Source organism: Elgaria multicarinata, chromosome 4, assembly GCF_023053635.1.
Source record: "Elgaria multicarinata webbii isolate HBS135686 ecotype San Diego chromosome 4, rElgMul1.1.pri, whole genome shotgun sequence".
NCBI lineage: Eukaryota > Metazoa > Chordata > Lepidosauria > Squamata > Anguidae > Elgaria > Elgaria multicarinata.
In genome coordinates, this window is record NC_086174.1 from 109424840 (window position 1) to 109444232 (window position 19393).

General features: G+C 41.3%; 1 protein-coding gene across 5 annotated transcripts in view; it reads left to right on the top strand.

Moving 5' to 3' along the window:
• Positions 1-9045, top strand: part of COL12A1 (collagen type XII alpha 1 chain) — a 132991-nt gene extending 123946 nt beyond the window's left edge. For 2 of the 5 annotated variants that reach the window (XM_063124937.1, XM_063124942.1), the window contains 4 exons: positions 2601-2789; positions 3114-3182; positions 4637-4807; positions 8013-9045. In XM_063124937.1, the coding sequence (XP_062981007.1) occupies positions 2601-2789; positions 3114-3182; positions 4637-4807; positions 8013-8194 (611 nt within the window). In that variant the 3' untranslated portion in view covers positions 8195-9045. Of the gene's footprint in view, positions 1-2600; positions 2790-3113; positions 3183-4636; positions 4808-5186; positions 6159-8012 lie in introns of those variants that run through there. The other 3 variants (XM_063124941.1, XM_063124940.1, XM_063124939.1) reach the window with 3 other exon arrangements.
• Positions 9046-19393: the final 10348 nt, after the last annotated feature.

The window sequence follows — 19393 nt, forward strand, 5'->3', positions numbered from 1 at the left end:
GTTGTCAGGCTGTGTTGTGAACTTTAAGCAGTCATCTGGGGAGGCAGTGTGTAGGCTGATGGATAAAGCAAATGCTATGGGCTACTCGTAGGGAGGACATGTGACCTACTATAGAGGACAGTCCTCTGTTTGAACTGCTGTCAGAGAACAGGCCTCTATTTGAAGGACTGACCAGTCTCAGGGCATGGCTAGATGAGGGGGATGGAGGGGTATGATCTCACGATTTTATGATTGCGAGATTGTCCCCGCATCTACATGCATGCATGGCATCCCCTGAGGCAGAGGACATCACGCTCACCATTTTGTGTTGTTTTTTTTTAATCGAAAACGAGTGCAGGAGCGCTCCTACGCAAAAAGTAAGTTTTTTTAAAATAACACCTTCAGCTCCCCCTACCCCACCCCCTATGGGCAAGGAGGCCCCATGCCCGGGTTCCGGCTCCTCATAGTTACTCATGAAGAGTCGGGACGAAAACGGGATGGGTGCCCACACATCCCACGGTCTCAGAATGAGCCCGAGACTGCGGGAAAACCTGTAATTAAGCTGTAGGGCCATATCCCGGGGCACTGGAGGGATGATCCCGGGGCGATCCCCGGAATATTGCCCTGTCTAGACATGCCCCAAGTCTCTTTTAAAGATAAAGATCCATAGGAAGCAGGTCAGGCGCCCTGAAGTTGCCCATCAACAGTTAGCACTGGCAGCAGACTAAGCAGGCGCATAGGGATGAATCACATTTAGATTGTAAGCCTGTGGGCAGGGACTGTCAAGAAATGTTTTTGTAAGCCGCCTTGAGAGCCTTTTTGGCTGAAGGGCGGGATAAAAATGTTTAAATAAATAAATAAAGGTCATCTAGCCACAGCTTTTCCCCACTATGGGGAGATGTATTGTATTCCCATTTAAATTATAGTAATTATTTCTAAATTTGCACCTCCACAGAAAAATTTAGCACATGCAAATTTTATGCAGATCTGTGCTTTCTTTTGTTTTCTTTGGTAATGCATTTCCTCCTTTCTGGCAATGCTTCCTCTTGCTGGCTCAGTCTTCAAAATCCAGCAGATCTGGAGACAATTCTGAATTACCACAGGCAATCGCATGCCATTGGCTGTTCACAGATTCAGGTTTCATTCCCACATTTCTATTTGCACACTCAAGGAGGCAAAGCAAGATTTCCATTGAACAAATCAATACAAAATTGCAGCAGACTGAAAAGTTATCATATGGACAACAATACTTGATAGGAAACGGGAGGACTGATTTATGTCCCTACCTTCAATGCTGGCACAGTTGATTTTCTAGAAGGGGAGCAGCCATGACAAATGCATTTGGGTTTGGCTCTTTGGCTGCTGGTAGCTGATGGTTCTTTATGATAACAGCAATGCAGGCTAGTGGGGGCTGGGCTCGGTCCTTCTCTGTACTGCTGCTGAATTGCACTCTTCATTGGCAAAGCAATGATGAGTAAGGATGTACGGATTTTGTTAAACCCGTTCCGTCCATGTTTCATGGATTATCAGGTGTCTTTCATTCTGTCATCCACTCATTGACAGCATTGGACTTTTTGTTCAAGCATTTCATTTGAATGCAAATGCGCGCTTGTGCAAAGAGGAAAGGAAAGGAACCTCTCGTGCAAGCACTGAGTCATTACTGACTCTTGGAGGGACGCCAGCTTTCGCTGACGTTTTCTTGGCAGGCCTTATAGCGGGGTGGTTTGCCGTTGCCTTCCCCGGCCGTTATTACCTTTCCCCCAGCTAACTGGGTACTCATTTTACTGACCTCGGGAGGATGGAAGGCTGAGTCGACCCGAGCCGGCTGCCTGAAACCAGTTTCCGCTGGGATCGAACTCAGGCCGTAGGGAGAGTTTCAGCTGCAGAAACTGCTGCTTTACTGCATTAGCACTAATACACATTTGTGCAAGTGGCATTAATGCAACACCCCCCCCCCCATAAAGTAAATACCGCTTCGTAACTCCATGGAATCTGTGTAACTCAAACAAAACAAAAAAGCCGGTCCGCTGTGGAATCCACAGGTCAGTTTCACAGAAATCCAATCTGATTTGAATCCATTGCAGATTCATCCAATGATGCTAAATACAGGCTATTTTTGCCCTCTCTCTTTGCTGCTGAAAGTTGGTCCTTCCTGGGGTGGCAGCAATGCTTTCTATGTTTGGCTTATTATGGAGAGAAGGAGGCATGTATGTGGTCCTACATCCTTGCCCAGGTCTTCTTACTCTGACGTTTAAGAATTGCAAGAGTTAACCTCCCTTTCACTGGACTGACCTACTAGTATGGTGCTTGCAAACGGGAATTTATCTTTTGTATGTGTCACACTCTTTAAGGCAAGACCTTACTGATAAAATATGTACTGTTTTAGCATGATGGGCTCTGTCTGTATCAGCTTCGGCACCAGCTGCCAAAACTTTCCTTCTTTTCATTCTATTAGTTCATACTATTCATCTTAATCTGTCTCTGGGTAACTTGCGTACCAAGTTACCCAGTGACAGTCTAGAAGGGGCTTGTGAGAGCAGGAAGCAGAATTGTGATTTGTTCACCCTAAAAGAAAAATGTGTTGTGCACGTTGTTTGTTAACCCATTTTATTTCTCCAAAGGCCAAATGGCCCGATTTAACCAGATGCTGAATCAAATTCCAAATAATCACTATTCTAATCGCAATGAGCCCGGGCCACCTGGGCCACCAGGCCCCCCTGGACCTGCTGGGACAAGAGGAGAACCTGGAGCTGGAGGCAGGCCAGGGTTCCCAGGCACACCTGGCATACAAGGGCCACCTGGAGACAGAGGTGGGTTGAACTTTTTTTTTTTTAAGGGCATATGTGTTTCATCAGCATAGGCTAGCTCCTGTCACTCAGTGGAATGCTTCACTAGTACATCAGTGCTTAGAACATCTATAGGGCAGCCATTACACCAAGCAGCACATTTTAAACTGAAGCTTGGGAAAATGAAAATGGCTTAATATGTCCTCCTCTGTGTGCTTCTTGGACAAGCAAGGGCAGCATAAAAAATGCACTGTAAATTATATGTTTTAGAAGCATGGACAATTATTTCTGACATATCTTCCATACTTTTGTGGGGCATCTCCCTCCCCCCTTTTTTGTATGCTTTAGGGATATCTGGAGAGAAAGGTGAAAGAGGGATTGGATCACAAGGACCACGAGGTTTGCCTGGGCCACCAGGTGAGTTTTCTGCATCTAAAATACATAATAGTACAAAGCTGTATAAGAATCTAATATGATATATGTTAGAAAACAATATCAATACACTTTTTAATGTTTTTCATGTTTGCAGTATAAGTTTAACGAAAATGTCCATCAAATCTTCGAAGTTTGTATTCAAGTTGACATTTAAATTCCCCCCCTAGAATCAAAATGTTAGGTTAGCCTTTCAGAAATTCCAGACTCAGAATTCTCTCTCTCTCTCAATCTCTCTCTCTCTCTCTCTCTCTCTCACACACACACACACACACACACACAGGCTCCGTCCCAACAACATATTTCTCAACGGTGGTTTTAGAACTCCACAGTGGAGTTTTTACACCACCGTTGAGAAATGTGTTGACTGGCAGGAAAACACTCCATGCAGAATATCCATGCCGTGCAAAAGTGAGTTCCTGTACAAACATTGTGTTGTGTGGTGGGCTCCATGGAGTTTTCCATTGTGTTGAATTGACTTTTCCCACTGGCTACAGAGTTTCCCGGCAAGAGTGGCAAAAGGAGTGAGTGCCACTCTAGGAGAGCTGCCGGAATTGTTTTTTTGCAGCAGTAGCTGATGAGATACCATCGGAAGGACCAGGGGAGGAGAGAGGGCAAAGGAACCGTCAATCAAACATCGCAATGGATTTTACTCAACTCCATGGTAGCCTACAGTCACACAGTGGTGGAGTCAGAACATGTTGTGTGGGGAATACCCCTTAAAAACTCAACCATTCAGTGGAGTTTTCACACTGCGTTGACTAATGTGTTGTCTGAACTTAGCCAATCTCTCTCTCCAGTTATAATCACTCCATAGTATACAGAGTTAAAACTTAGTAGAGAAAATGAGACTTTCACAGTTACTTTTCCTAGTGGTGCAATTTGAACATTCACTGATGTCTTGGCAGGGGTAGTCATTGCTTCTGCCTTTAATTTACTAGTTGAAACATTTTCTTTTGCATTGCAAAATATATAAGAAGCTTGCAACAAATTTTAGCTCCACTTGGTTAAAGCTCTACATTTCTGTTAACCATGAATATAACTTGTTCCAAAGAAAACATTATCTCATCCATTCTAAAGCTTCAAGGTAGCAGAACTAAAGCAGCTTGAATTGAAATCAAGTGTCCTTGTCTAATATAAAAGTAGTTCTTGAGATCTCCATACCTTACACAGAATGGATGTAAACTACCAGGCTCAAGTCTTGCCAAAGCAGATTTCTGTGAATAAAGACCTTAATATTAGGGAAACAACTAATGATGAGTTCCATCTTGGCTTCCCTGTGGTTGTTTCATTGACACCATATGCAGAAACTAAATAGGAAAATGTCTTAACCGTATGCCTGAGTGCAGTCTAGATGTCAGTTTTGCCAGGCACTTTATCAGACTGCCTCATATTGAATTGTATTAGATATATAATATTTCTTTTCATCCCAAAATTAGGTCCACAAGGGGAATCCAGAATTGGCCCACCAGGTTCTACAGGCTCACGGGGATCACCTGGGCCACCTGGCCGTCCTGGCAATGCGGGTATCAGAGGTCCCCCTGGGCCCCCTGGATACTGTGATTCATCCCAGTGTGCTAGCATTGCTTACAATGGTCAAGGATATCCAGGTAGGTCATTGACAACTTAAGCTTCACTGAGTATCGAAATGCTTTTTCCAGTTTGAATAGCACTGTGGAAGGAGATCTAGTGAAAATACAGTGAACTAAATTCAAAACTAAACAGTAGCCCAGCTGTTCGGTACTCTAATCTATCTGAGTTAGGTCTAGAAATTACAATTCAGGTTGCTATTAAGAGTACTTTAACAATATGTATTTGAAACGCTCTTGTTTTAAGCAAAAAGTATGGATTACATTTCAGAATAAGTTTATTTCTAATATATACAGTGTTAGGAGACTATTAATTTTACTTTTAGGATTTAAATGACCATTTTCTTCTTCTTCTCCTTCTCCCTCTCCTCTTCCCATCAAACTACTTCTCCTGAACAAGGTTGACCACTCATCTAAAGTAAAAAGAACACAGTTGTGTGACATATCTGTGTGCGTCCTTAATGTTGGGATTATCTATACAAAATTACTACCTGAAATCTAATTTTTCAAGACCAAATGTCATTTCTGTGATACAGTGCAGACAACCGGGGGGAGGGGGGAGGAACCACAATCTTACAATTTGTGCTGATTTAAATTCCATGTAATCTGTGATTATATTACTGAATGACACAAATTTCTTCTGAGAAGAAGCAGTTTCAGACAATGAACTGCCAAAGGAACAAAAATGCTGGATAGCTGTAGCTACTGGGGCACCAAAACATTAAAAAAGGGGAGGGGGAGGGAATGACACCCAAAATAGTATATGCCATAAATCTAGGTCACCTCTCAAGAAAGGAGTCCAGGCCCAGAGTATTGATAGCTAGTTTGTGTGCACTGTAGCACCTTATAATCCATAAACATGATATTGCTGTTGGTTGTGTTGTTTGCCACTATCATAATGTGCATGTATACGTGAATATATATATATGTGTACACACAAATTCATGGACTTGGAGTTGATGGGTAGTACAAATTTAATAGAACAAACTTATCATGCAGAACTTGCACAAAACAATAATTAATCTGTTTTTTGGGGGGGCGGGGTTAAAATAGAAAAAATTACTGTAATGCTACCCTTGCAGAAAGCAGCCTGGTATACATATATACATATAATTTAACCCTCATAGATGGATTTAGATGAATGAAAAAATATTTTTGCACAGCTGTTCTACCTTGAAAACTAACACCATCTTTGACCTGTTTCAGGTTCCGGCTAACACACTTTCTAAGTCGCCAGTGCTGCTTACAGTTTGAATACAATGAAAACCCTGTTTCTGAGATGTTTGTGCACGTGCTTATTAGGAAGTGAATCTGTATGGATATTTCGCCATAGATCATGGTTAAATGAATAGTGCTGGCCTTGTAAGATGGGGAGATTCTATTATATATAAATATATATGTACTTACTAACAACAAAGATGTGTTATATTTCATAAAGCAAGGGAAGTAAGCCCAACTTTCCTAATAGAACTCTTCTCTCCTATCCTGTACCAAAAAGAAGTCAATAGAAGTCTTGGTGGTAATGAAGGCTTACAAAACTACTAACTAATGGATGTAACACCATGAAACATTTAACTTGGTGGAAGAGAAATGACAATGTAAATAGTAAACTAATTGTGGCTTGTAAATGATTTGTATGGGATCATGTCCACTAAAATTAGTTAACATCATTACATCATGCTTTCTGCATCAAAGCCTGCTGCTGCTACTACTGCATTTACGGTGTGCTATCATAACCTCTTTGAAATCTTTTGAAACCTTTCTCTCTGTTGCTTGTTGCTGTCATCATTCACATTCTCATCTTTTTTGATTCAGGGCATGGGGCTTCTTTGTATATGTAATCTTCTTACAAATATATAACCAAAATATAATTGATTTTGCTTCTGGTTTCCCCTGCAGTGGTTGGTGTTCCTCCATTATCAGCCATAACTCAGTATGATTTAAGGAACATTTTTGGAAAAAATAATCTAGTGAATATACTTTGTGTAGATGTCTGCCACACCAATAGGGTAGTACCCACCAGTGTCCCACCTCTAGCACTAATGACGTTGCGCTAGTATAAACCAATGGCTAGATGACATAACTAGCAAAATGGGGGGGGGGGGAGGGAGGAAACAATGATTTGCCACTGAAATTCAGCAGTAGCGCTTTCCCCCATTGTGCTGGTTTCATGGGAAGACACAACTGGATCTTCCCCATAGAAACTATATGCCTGAAGCTTTCCCTTCTGACTAAAACATTTACCAACTCCATTAATTAACTTTCAGTTAAGTGCTAATGCTAAGAATTACTAAAATGTATATTAAAGCCCTAACTGAAGTTAGTTGTGTCAAAGCCACATTGTAATGAAGCAAATTAGTTGTGACTAATGTAAGTCTTATTGCTTTTGACAGAATTTAGTAACCTTGGTTGGTTTGAAGCCTAAATGCTTCTTTAAGTACCCTGAACTTCAAGACTGTTATTTTATTTTATTTTTGGCATTACATACCTGAAAGTTACATTGCCTTTTACAAAGATTTTCTTTTTTAAAAAAATTAACTTCCCTCCCCCAAATGGATTGAAAAAATTGAATTATTAATCCATATATGTACATCATGCAAAATTTAATGCTAGACACTAAACTGCAATTCTGTGCTTACTTGCTTGGAATAAAGTCCCTTTAAATACTGGGAGACTTACTTGTGAGTAAACATGCATAGGATTTTAGTTTTTTATATTTAAATACTGATCTTATTATATTATTTTTGTTTAAAAATAGTTACTGTAAGCTGCCTCAGGAAAACATCTTACCTTCAAAGGCAGCATAAAAGTTTCTGAAATAAATAAATGAATAAATAACACATTGCCCCCCATTCTGAACCACATGTATGCACAAGGTGCTCTAGTATCAGAAGTCTTTCCCCCTTCCTTCTAAATGCAAGGGCAGCTTCATACTCAGTTCCCTTTGTCTGAGGGGAAGAACTTTATGTGTATCAGAGTTCCTGCATGAATCGCTGGTTTAGCATCATTTTACTTGGAAGTAGGTTGATTATTATTATTATTATTATTATATTATTATTATTAAAAATAGAACTCACTTCTAAGTAATGGATTTAGGATCACTGCCATAAAGATCTTCACCCACCCCAGCATTACTAAAACAAAACAAAATAACTTTTAAAAATATCTGTGGATTCAAAGATATGTGATAACTATAATGTTCAATCGGACGACTATTTTCAACCAGAGCCATATGCACCTGAAAGTGGACCCTATCAGCCTGAAAGTGACCCCTACATAGTACCAGTGGAATCTGAAAGAAGAGATGACGAATATGAGGACTATGGAGCTGATATGCATTCACCCGGATACCCTGAACACATGCGCTGGAAAAGATCTTTATCAAGAAAAGCAAAAACAAAACCATAAATGATTGACTTCCTCATTTCCTTTCCCCATTCCCTTTCTGGGTTGTTTTTTGTTGTTGTTGCTATTCTCGCATATGTAGATACATAACAGAGAGGGTTGGGTGTGCATATGCCTGGTCCAGGGATTCCAAAGCAGATTAATGCTTGCTTCTTCTGGAGGTATCAGGCTTATGAGGGAATAGCAATACACATTATCATAGATTTCAATCTTGCTCTTGAAACGCTTGTAAAATACTTTAGCTTACAGCAGCTGAATAGAACTTTAACAAGTGCATTAAAATTATCACAGGGCTGCATTCTCCTTTAGTAAATTAAAAAAAGGGAAAAACCTTCACAGCTGCTACCAGTGTTCTAAGGCTGGATGCTTCAGCAAATGGAGCTTGCTTTATATTTTTCTTCCTTGTCAAATACTTACTCGCAGTTCAGTCATGTTACAAATCTGCATTGTCTGGTGAAACAAGAAACATCTCTTTTCACATGTCAGATTTCTTCTATCTTTGCTTATATCTTGAAGGGCATATACAGCTCTTATACAGCTCTTTAACAACCACAAAACTTAAATAATATAGCTGACATCATTGTATCAACTGGATACAGGTTTAAATCTCCTTGTTTAAGAGACAAAGATGGAATTGCATGTTTGTGTTGTATATTTAGTATGATTTCCCCCTCCCCCAGAATATAATGTTTCGTAGTTATCAAAAAAAAAAAAGCAGTTGGAAATTGTTTGCAAGACTATGGATATAGAATTGCTGCTTTTATATTTTAACTGCAAATTGTGAATTTTACTGCCTTATATTATTTATTTCTGAAACAAAAGAGGCATTTTTCAATAAAACTACTGAAAATTTATATGGCTGTGAGTATTATTGCTGGGAACCTTCCAGATTTCAGAGGTTTTATTGTCATGGAAAATAAATCATCAGAAATATTACACTACTTTAAGAAGTGTGTGTGTGTGTATGTATGTGAAGTTTAGAATGTTGAACGATGAATAGTAGATTATATTAGGAGCTGAGGTCAGCATTATATTTCATGATTTCCATGCTCTGAAGGTATAATATTTTATGTCCATGCTGTACAGAGTCTACAAGAAGAATAGAATTAGGATAGTGGTCCCCAAACTTAGTAGCCCATGCATATTTTTCAAAAGATCTGTGAAACCACAATCTCCATGCCTCAATAGTGGTTCTTGTCTGCAGGGTTGCCTGTACTATAGTCAGGTTTTCTCAGATATTAACATTTTTTTAAAAAAATCCCATGTAAGGGAAAAGTGCCAGAGGAGGAGGAGATCAAAGTTGGTGGCCAACTTGCATCCAATTTGGTGGCCATCATTACATGTGGTAGTGACTTCCATATTTTAACTATACATGGCAAATTCCTTTTTGTCCTGAATCTCCCACCATTCAGCTTCATTGGATGACCCCAGGTTCTGGTAGTATGAGAGGGAAAACCCCTCCCCCCAATCAACTTTTTCCTCACCATGAAGCAGAAGGAAAAATCGGCAACTTCCCCATTAGCACAGGGAAGTATTTTTGGCTTGTGTGTGGAACTCTTGGATTCTAGACAAGTTTGTATGAGAGGGAGTCAGAAGAACTAAGCACTGCAAGAAACATGGCGCTGCCACCAAAAACAACAGCCCTGACTCAAGTTCCCCTTCACCCTCCGTAACATTTAGTATGACTTCTTCCATGTCCAAATGATTGTGCTGCACATTTTCCTGCTCCCCACAGCGCAGGAGATCTGGGTTCTAGTCCCCATTTAGCCATGTAGCTCACTGGGTGACTTTGTGCCAGTCGCTAACTCTCAGCCCAAACTGCCTTATAGGGTTGCCATAGGGATAAAATGGAAAGGAGGAGGAGCATGTAAACTGCCTTGGATGCCTGCAAAGGACAAACAGTGGGATATAAATGTAGTAATAAGATTATGAAAATGATGTGAAAAATACATGATTCATGGTTAAATGTCCTATATATTCAAATCTGTCAAAAATGTATTTTTAGTTAATTAGGTTACTACAAAAATTCATCATCACAAGTAAATACTGGGGATTACATAAAACTGCTCATAAAGTAAACTCAGTAAAATAAACAAGGCACATGGATCTTACATATTTACCCTTACAGCTGTCTTGTAATGGAGGTGGGAGGGTAAACGGGAGAATCTCAGCACTGTTCTGCCATATGAGCCTCTACTCCTAAACATACCTATTACAAAGTGTACTTAAGTGTGGGGTGATGAACAAGTGGCTTTGTGGAATGGATACAAATGGGCACTTCAGAGCATACCCTCGTCTGCTTTTTCCAATTCTGGTTCCTTTACAAACAAAGGAAATGAATCTTAAATCTGAGAGAGGTTGTCAAACTAACATTGAATGAAAACAAGCTGTCATATGGAGACCCAACAGGCATGCCATACTGCAGCCATGTATCTAAGCAGGACTTCTACATGCTCTGGCCCTGTTCCAGAGACATGCGCCATGGGGATGAACACCCTTATCCACCCAATTTACAGTTGGAGTTGTCTGATGTGAGGGTGCTGGTCACCTGTTGGGAGGGATGAGGATTGGTGCCCCTTTTCCTTAACTGTTTCACCCCTTTCAAATGCATGGAGCACACTTTTTCATGCACAGTTCCCGATTCATCCATTTTGTGCACCCATGGCTTTTGCTGGATTGCATAGCTTTTAGTTTTGGTCACAGCCACAAGGCTGTGGATAGGTTGGAAACTTCAGCTTCTAACATTTATTGCTCCGTTTCCCCCAATATGGTCTAGTGCATTATGTCTTCACTCTACTGCACTTGTTTTATCTTGCAGTGATTAAAGCCCAGAGTTATAACTGAGATCTTCATGCCAAATCACACCTTAGCTGAAGGCAATGAAACTGGTTCTCTTCCAAATATTAGAAACATACATCTGGGGAACACATAAGTCTGTCCAAAACTAAGGTAACTTTCCCATTGTAATGTTTAAAGGTAGTTGCTCTATCCAGCAAAGGCAATCCACATATGGAAGTAGGCTTCTATCTACAGATCTGCAGTATCAGGGTGTGAAAAGGGAGCTATTCAAAGGACAAAAGGCCTCAGTTCTCCAGTTTGTAAAATGGGAATAATAGTGACTGATCCCAACTTACGTAAGGATTAATACTTTGATGTTTGGATAGAGAGCTTTGAAATCCCCATGCTGAGGGTTTCCTTTGGATTATCAGGTTATCTACATATAATGGTGGTGAAAATCACCACTCATTTGAAAAATGTATTATTTACAAAGAAAAAAAGATGACCATGTACTTTATAAATGAACTAAATATAACAGATAATCATTCCATAAAAACAAAAGACAAAAAAATATTTATTTATTTATTTATTACATTTTTATACCACCCAATAGCCGAAGCTCTCTGGGCGGTTCACAAAAATTAAAACCATGAAGAGCATAAAAACAACCAACAAATTTAAAATACACATGCAAAATACAATATAAAAAGCACAACCAGAATAAAACCACACAGCAAAAATTAATATAGGTTAAAATATGAGATAAAAACAGCAAAGTTTAAATTTAAGTTAAATTAGGTATTAAAATACTGAGAAAATAAAAAGGTCTTCAGCTGGCGATGGAAAGAAAACTATGTTGGTGCTAAGCGAACCTCTCTGGGGAGCTCGTTCCACAACTGGGGTGCCTCAGCAGAGAAAGCCCTCCTCCTAGTAGCCACCTGCCTCACTTCCTTCAGCAGGGGCTAATGGAGCTCTTATACAAATGCATGGACTAATGTTTCTGCTGCTGTACATTATCCATCAAAGTAATTAAAAAGAAAAGAAATTAAAAGAAAAGAAGGATAATGATTCTCCTGCAACAATAAGAAAAGTTTCAGATATACAAACAATAGCCTTTTAAGGAAAACAGGGAAGACGTTTAATTTATTTTCATTACAAAGAGAATCTGGCTAGAGTATGTTTTATGTTTTTACCACTAGATGCAGAGTTATGTGCCAGAAAATGCCATTTGTAAACTTCAAAAACTAGTATATATATAGAGAAAGAGAGACAGATGGATACAGGGTAAGGAGAATTTCATAATTTTAAAAAGTTGCTTTGCTTTAGAAAAGTGTGTTTTTGCTACTTCTACACAAACATAAACAGCATTTTCCCCCTACAGTAGCCAAGTCAAACACACTTCTTCCAATCTAACAAGGGTAATCCAGGAATGGGGACAGGTTTCCACACACTGATCACCTTTCCAACTTGGGTTATCATGTGTTCACATAAGGATGTTGCACAGGGGTACGCCCCCCTCCCACACAATGTAGAACTCTACAGTCTCTGGTTTTAGCACTGATCAAGATAGCGTTATGTATAGAGGAAAGCTGTACACCCCCTACAAGGATATATCCCCACCCTTTCGTCAGGCTGAACATATCACTGGTATATTTTCTTAAGAATTACTGTCAGTATGGGTGATGAATCTAGGGATCTTTTTCTCCCCTCCCCCACCCCCAATCCCTTATTGTCTAACATGAAATCATTACTAATAGTAAGGATAATGCTGAAAATATGTTTCGTAGATGAGGATGAGGCCTTCACATGCATGCAGCACATGGAAACCTCTTGATCAGGGGCAAAATTTCCTTTTATGTCTCATACCAAATGTTCGCTACACAATGGATGAAATTCCAAACAGAGGAACTGGTAGGTAATTTTAGACCCTGGTCTAAAGGTGCAATTCCATTCATGTTTAGACAGAAAAAGTCCTACAACTCCCAGCATCCCTAATTGCTAGCTGGGCCACCCTGGGAATTTTAGAACTTTCAGCACATAACTAACATTCCTCTCTGCCAACCATTATTCCATTCTTTAAAATTGCTTCTCCATCCCTGATATGTTAGAACAATAATAACAACAAAACTATTTGGCAACCCTGGCTTTAAAAAAATTGGTAGATCACCACTCTGAGTATATGTAGCATTTGCATTGTAAATCCACATAAATAATAATACCAACATGACTACAGGAAGAAAATAGAATTTGCTTCTCCTGCCCTGATGCCCTCATCACCTACCACTCTCTGGCTGGTCATTTGGGGCATGAGGGGCTGGACTCTGAGGCTTAGGACTGTGGCCCCAAGGTCCCCTAGCGGCACCCTAGCTACACCCCTGCTTCCATGTATTCTTGAAACTGAAGTGTAAACAAGTGAAATGACTTTAAGACGGAAAGTACCTAGTTTCTGACATGCCCCACCCGTGCCTAATTCTTTTCTTCGAAACATACCTTTCACCCCACTTCTTCATCTTCACCTTGACATGTGGATGCATGTTGCACTCAAATTCCTAGCTTTGCTGACTTTCCTCAGTACTTGTCACATCGTTTGCATCATTCTCCTCTTGGTACTGAAGCTGCTGTTTGAGCTTCTGAGGGCCCAGACACCTCTGTCAGTTTTCCATAGACATGAGAAGTCAGAGCCTGCCTGTGGTGAAGAACAAGACGGCGTCCCCTCCCATTCCACGTACAAAAGCTGACTGAACTGGCAGTTGAATCTTTCCTCAATACTGGAGATAGGACAGCATCCTCCACCACAACAGAAGGCACCAGGCTAGCTCAGGGCAGGCTGCTTGGCCCACAGATCTCTCCTCAATACTTTGCTGCCACCTCCCAGCATCTACAGCCTGAGGTGACTGCCTCACTCTGCTTAATGGTGGAGCCGGCCCTATGAGCAGCCATGAGAAATAGAGGAACATGACTTATATCCAGTGCGACCTTCGGCCCATCTAGCTCAATATAAACCATGTCAGCCTTCCCCAACCTCCAGATGTTTTGTACTTCAACTCCTATCAGCCCTGACCATTGGCCATGCTGGCTGGAGCTGATGGCACTTATGTGCCTCTGATCACATAAATATTAGTTTGATGTTCATGATGGCAGCAGGAAACAGTCAGGTTCACATGAAACATTCCCCACACAATCCTCATGTCCCATCTCCTTGTGTGCCAAATCTATTTTCATGATAGGATAGCAATGTAACTGCATAATCTGTATGCGACTGTGGTAAAAAAAAAGTTGCAGATGTCTTTTAAAAACAATTGCTTCCTTTGGACACACTTGTGGCAAACTCGCCACTACTGAAAAGTACAGGTGCTCTAATACACAATCAAAACACCGCTTGTCAATCACTCCAAGACCGAACTTGTAAGTGCCTACAGAATTGGAGCCAAAATGGAGCTGGGGGACCCTGGGGTTTTCAGAAGTGCCACCCATTTTTAAAAACGCTAACAAAATAAACCCCTAAAGGGGCAACTGCCTTGTGAGAGGGCTGATGCTCAGTAGCCATGTTGAATATTAGTTGGAAGAGAAAAATAAAAAAACTGAGGGGGAGAAGGGAAATTGTGCAAAAACTTGTAAGCCACCCAATAATTGGTCGTCTGGGGAAAAGGGGTGTGGGACTTGGGGCAGGCTGGATTTGAGTTTTCCCACTCTTTTATCCCTTTGACGAAAATATACTCTCTTTTCTCATAGCTAACCAGCTGAGCTGAGCTTCAGAAATAGAAGTACCCCAAGGCAGTATTTCTTACAGTTAGCTTTATTTTTGTAAATGGTGATGATTAAGCCATACATGCTCCATCAACCACTTGTGGTGTATGATGTAGCAATTGATATAAGGGCAATTGATAATTCTTGCTTTAGGAGCACAGATTACCAGAGAGAAGGGAGAGTATGATAAGATGCTCAGGGGCCTTCAGTGCTTTGATTATAAGGGTGGAGTGTAATCTACAAGAGCTGAGTCAACTTGCTTCTGGGGGATGCAGGTGCAGAAAAATCCCTTCCCATCCCTCTGGTCAACATGAGTGCTCCAGCTCATTATGACAAAGAACAAAGCTCTTGCCTGCTCCCTGCCCACCTGTTTATGGAAGATGGTATTAAACTGTCAGTTGCTCACCCCGCCTTACCTTTGCAAAAGACATCACAAGAGGTGTGTGTGTGTGTGTGTGTGTGTGAGAGAGAGAGAGAGAGAGAGAGAGAGAGAGAGAGAGAGAGAGAGAGAGAGAGAGAGAGAGATGTAATGGTAGTGCAGGAGTTCAAGACAACATCTAAACAACAGGCGTATCTGCGACTTTCCTTGCCAACAAGAGTTGCCCCAGTCCAGATGCAGGTAAGAGCTTGCAGATCGCATCCAAAAGATGCTTCTCTGGAGGGGGAGTGATGTGTCCGCCTTGAGTTTTTTCCACAAAAGTAGAAAATGATTGGCACTTCAAGGGATGAATACTGGATAGTTGCTGAAAATGTATGGAAGGCTTATCTTCTCTTTCGGCCTGTTCAGAAGACACCTTAAAAAAACCCTGCCGGTTAAGGCTTTTGGTTAAGCAGCAGGTTTAAGGTGTCTTGTGCTATGTGTTTTGCTAAACCCTGCTCACTCACTAACCACAGTTGGACCGTCTGCAGCAGGGTTAGCGGCTATAACCATGGCTTAAAGTGTTTGTGACAGCACAGCTTGTGGATAGTGCTAACCCCAGAGAACCCCAGTTTTGCTAACCACAGAGCCTGAAGTGTCATCTGAACAGGCCCTTTGTTTGTACCTGTGCAAACAAAAAGGATGGGGATATGGAATGCATGGAGAAGAGGTGTCTGCTACCCAGATCTTTGTTGACAAGGGACCACTGACTACATGCCAGCACCTCACAGCATTGCAGTAGATCAGAGATGGGGAACCTTTTTTTAGCCCAAGGGCAAAATTCAATTTCAGAGAAGCTCTTGGGGAATGTTTCAATTGAAGGAGGACAACAAATCCACTCCACAGTCTGGCCTCCAGATGAGAGGTAATTCAGAATCTCCTGCCAGAGAGACTGGGGAAATGGCTGAGATGTCCTCACACTCTAGGGGCATCCATGCCACTGCTTATCACCCCAGAGGAACTACATATCTGATAGCAAAACAAGTCAGAACCCCAGTAGGTTGCCTGGTACAGAAGCCACACTAACTAAAAGACTATGGCCTAATCTACACCAAACAGGATATTGCACTATGAAAGCAGTATGAGAGTGGTATATAAAAGGCAGGAGCCACACTACTGCTTTATAGAGGTATGGGCCCATTAACACATACCCAGAGAACTTTATCACACCAGCGTTATACTCTGCCATTGCAGCAAATTGCATGCAAAGGACTCCAATGTTGTCTACCTTATAATCTGCTGTCATGGCAAAGTACTCCAATGCCACAGTCCATGTCCTGCTGTGATTGCAGTTATTCCCCCCTCTTAGCATCATATTTTGGTGCGCAGAAAGTCCGGTTCTTCTGGTAGTGCGAAAGCACACCGCTCAAACTGTAACATGTACTTTCATCGCTTGTTTGGAATCCGGTGTTCTGTGGGCAGAATTGCTGATGAAAGAAAGGGGTGTGTCTTGTCTCCAGTGGGTGTTTTTAATTGCCAATTCAAATCCTTCCTCTTCCTGCTTCCTCCATCTTAACATGTCCATTTTCACTTTAAAAGATATGTGGGAAATGCATCCTCCTTGCCAGCAGCACCCTCATTTTTAAAGATAAAGAGATTCAAACTGGCACAGTAGTAGGTCTTAAGGAGGGCTTTCAGCATGCCAAATTTGAATCAGATTGGGTCATCCGTTGACTTTTTTTAAAGGATTTTTTACATTTCCTCCCTCAAATCCTTTGGAGTTTATAATCTGTTAGTGCAAAGGAATATAGGATCACACTTCCATTCCTTGAACATGCAAAGCTGTGCATCATCAATGGGATTTTACTTAAAAGTAAATCCCATTGATTTCAACTGCTAACATGACATGCTGCCCCTTGGTCTGTGCTTGGAGGTGAGAAAAACTGTGAGTGGGGGCTGGAAAGATTTCCCCTCTTTCCGCACAGGGAGCTTTTCCTAAGGAGGAACCATGGAGGGAGGGAGGGAGCTTCCAGGCAGGGTTAGGGGAATGGCACAGGTAACAAAAACGTAGGTAGGGAGGGCACGGTGTCCAACTACCACCAACCAATGAATTGTAGGGGGAGGTACAAAAGAGTTCAATGGGTGGAGGTGACAGCAAAAACAACAAGGTGTGCGGGTGAACTTCAGCGGATCACAGCAATGCGCTACAGCAGAGGTGTAAGTTTGTAAGCTTTCATACGCTATATAAACACTATATATCCGAAGTGGGATAATTCAAGGGAGAACCAGAACAAAAGTGTAGGTGGGATAAAGCTTATATACTGTTTTCATACTGCTATATCCTGCTTGGTGTGGCTCCTGTCTTTTATATACTGCTTTCATAGTGCAGTGTCGTGCTTGGTGTAGATGAGGCCTATGTTCAAACTTGGGGGGATGGTAAATGGGAGTTGTGTTGTATTGTTTGTTAAAATAAAAACGGAAAGATATATCAATAGGTGAGAGCGTCAGGAAATCATACAGGAGGAGAAAGTCGGTGACACACAGGAAGGATGGTGGCAGGATCTACACTACTGATTTAAAATGGTTTATAACAGTAGTGACAACTGTTGGGGCCCAGGACACACTTCCTATAGTTTTCAAACCGTTTTCAAAGTGTCATATCCTGCTTGGTGTGGATCGGGCCAAGGGAACACACTCTCAGTCAGGAAGTGACTAAGCATTCTTGGAAGTAGTTGGGGCAGGAGAGAAGAAAGGCAGGAGAACATATGTTTCGTTGCAGTAATAAAGACTTCAGTTCCATGCAATTGTACTCTTCATTACCCACAAACACATCTCGAAACCAGGGCTGCATTCCTATAGTGGGCAAGGCCAAAGGTAAAAGGGGTGGGGGCAAAATACCAGTATATGTTAGCTTAAAGCTCTTCATGCCAGTAACTAACAGCTTCTATGCACAAACAATTTATTGCACGCTCATGTTTAGTCACTCATGGAAGTTTGCAGGGTCTTCTGATGATGCTGTCAACTTCCATTGCCTCTCCTGCTGTTTTTAAGTGGGAATCTGCCATTTTATTTAAAAAAAATCCAAAATGCTGTTATAAATTAAAATTGCGCGATAAAATAGCCTCATCTGCTGGCGGTAAAAATGAAACACAGGGGAACGAACCAGCAATAACGGGGTAGGGGGTGGGAATGTATTATGCCAATTATTAAACCTGTGATGACTCCGGAACACAAAGCCGAAGTAAGGCTGTGGAGGTTTTGCTAAATGTAGAGAAGCCCTAAGCCTTAGGGGAGGTATTTTAACCTTTTACAATGAAAAAATTGCACTAACGCCAGGAAAAGAGGTGAGGACACGGGAAAGGAGCATGGTCACCTGAGGAACCCTAGAGGGCCCGATTGGCCCCCCAGGAGTGCCATATTCAGCCCCTGAGCCTGAGGTTCTCCAGCCCTGCTGTAAACAATATATGGCAAGATCCAGCCAAAGTTAAACACTTTGCAAACACTGCAATTCTAAGCACCTTTTCACACAATCAAGCCCCATTCTCTGCAGCAGGGCTCCTACAGCTCCATCTGCAGGTTGAAATGGAGCAGTCCAAATAAAACTTTACCTGAGCATTTTAATGTTGGCGTGGCAGAGAGATCTGCATTCAAGCTTTCGATTTCCTTTTGAAACTCAACGCAGTGTTCAAGGTTACAATAAAAGTCCCCATTAAGATAAAACTGAATGGGATTTAAATGGCAATTTTCTATGATATAAAAATAGGACAGTATTTTAAAACAGTGGGCCAAACCTTACATGAAATGAAGACAGAAACCATTTCAGGCAGGTAAATGCATGCATATAGATAGATGCAGGTTCTTGCTCTGATGGTTGCATTTGACTCACTTCAGATGAATGAATTTCATGTGGCACTCTTGTCTTAATTGCCAAGAATGACTAATGAGGAGTGGGAAATGAATCTGAGATTCAGATATTTATTTGTAGTAAGGTTGCTCCTGGCAAATTTCCATGTTAGGGAGGCATTAGCAAACGCTTAGCAGAGCTTTTAAAGCCTGATTTATTTTTTTCTATGGGTTCCCCTATCACTTGCAAAACAACCACCCAGTGAAAATGCCATCTCAGCTGTGCTTAAGGTGCTGGTACACAGTTTCTTGAATAGAGATGGTGGCTTTTAAGAGCAGCTTCTGTTGTGTAGTGGTGACTCACTGGGCATGCGATGGGGTGTTTCTCCTTTTAATTTCATGGGATTACATGGCTCCTATTTTCATCATCTCGCTTTGAAGCAAAACTAAGCCGAACTAAAAAAAAACCATGTTCT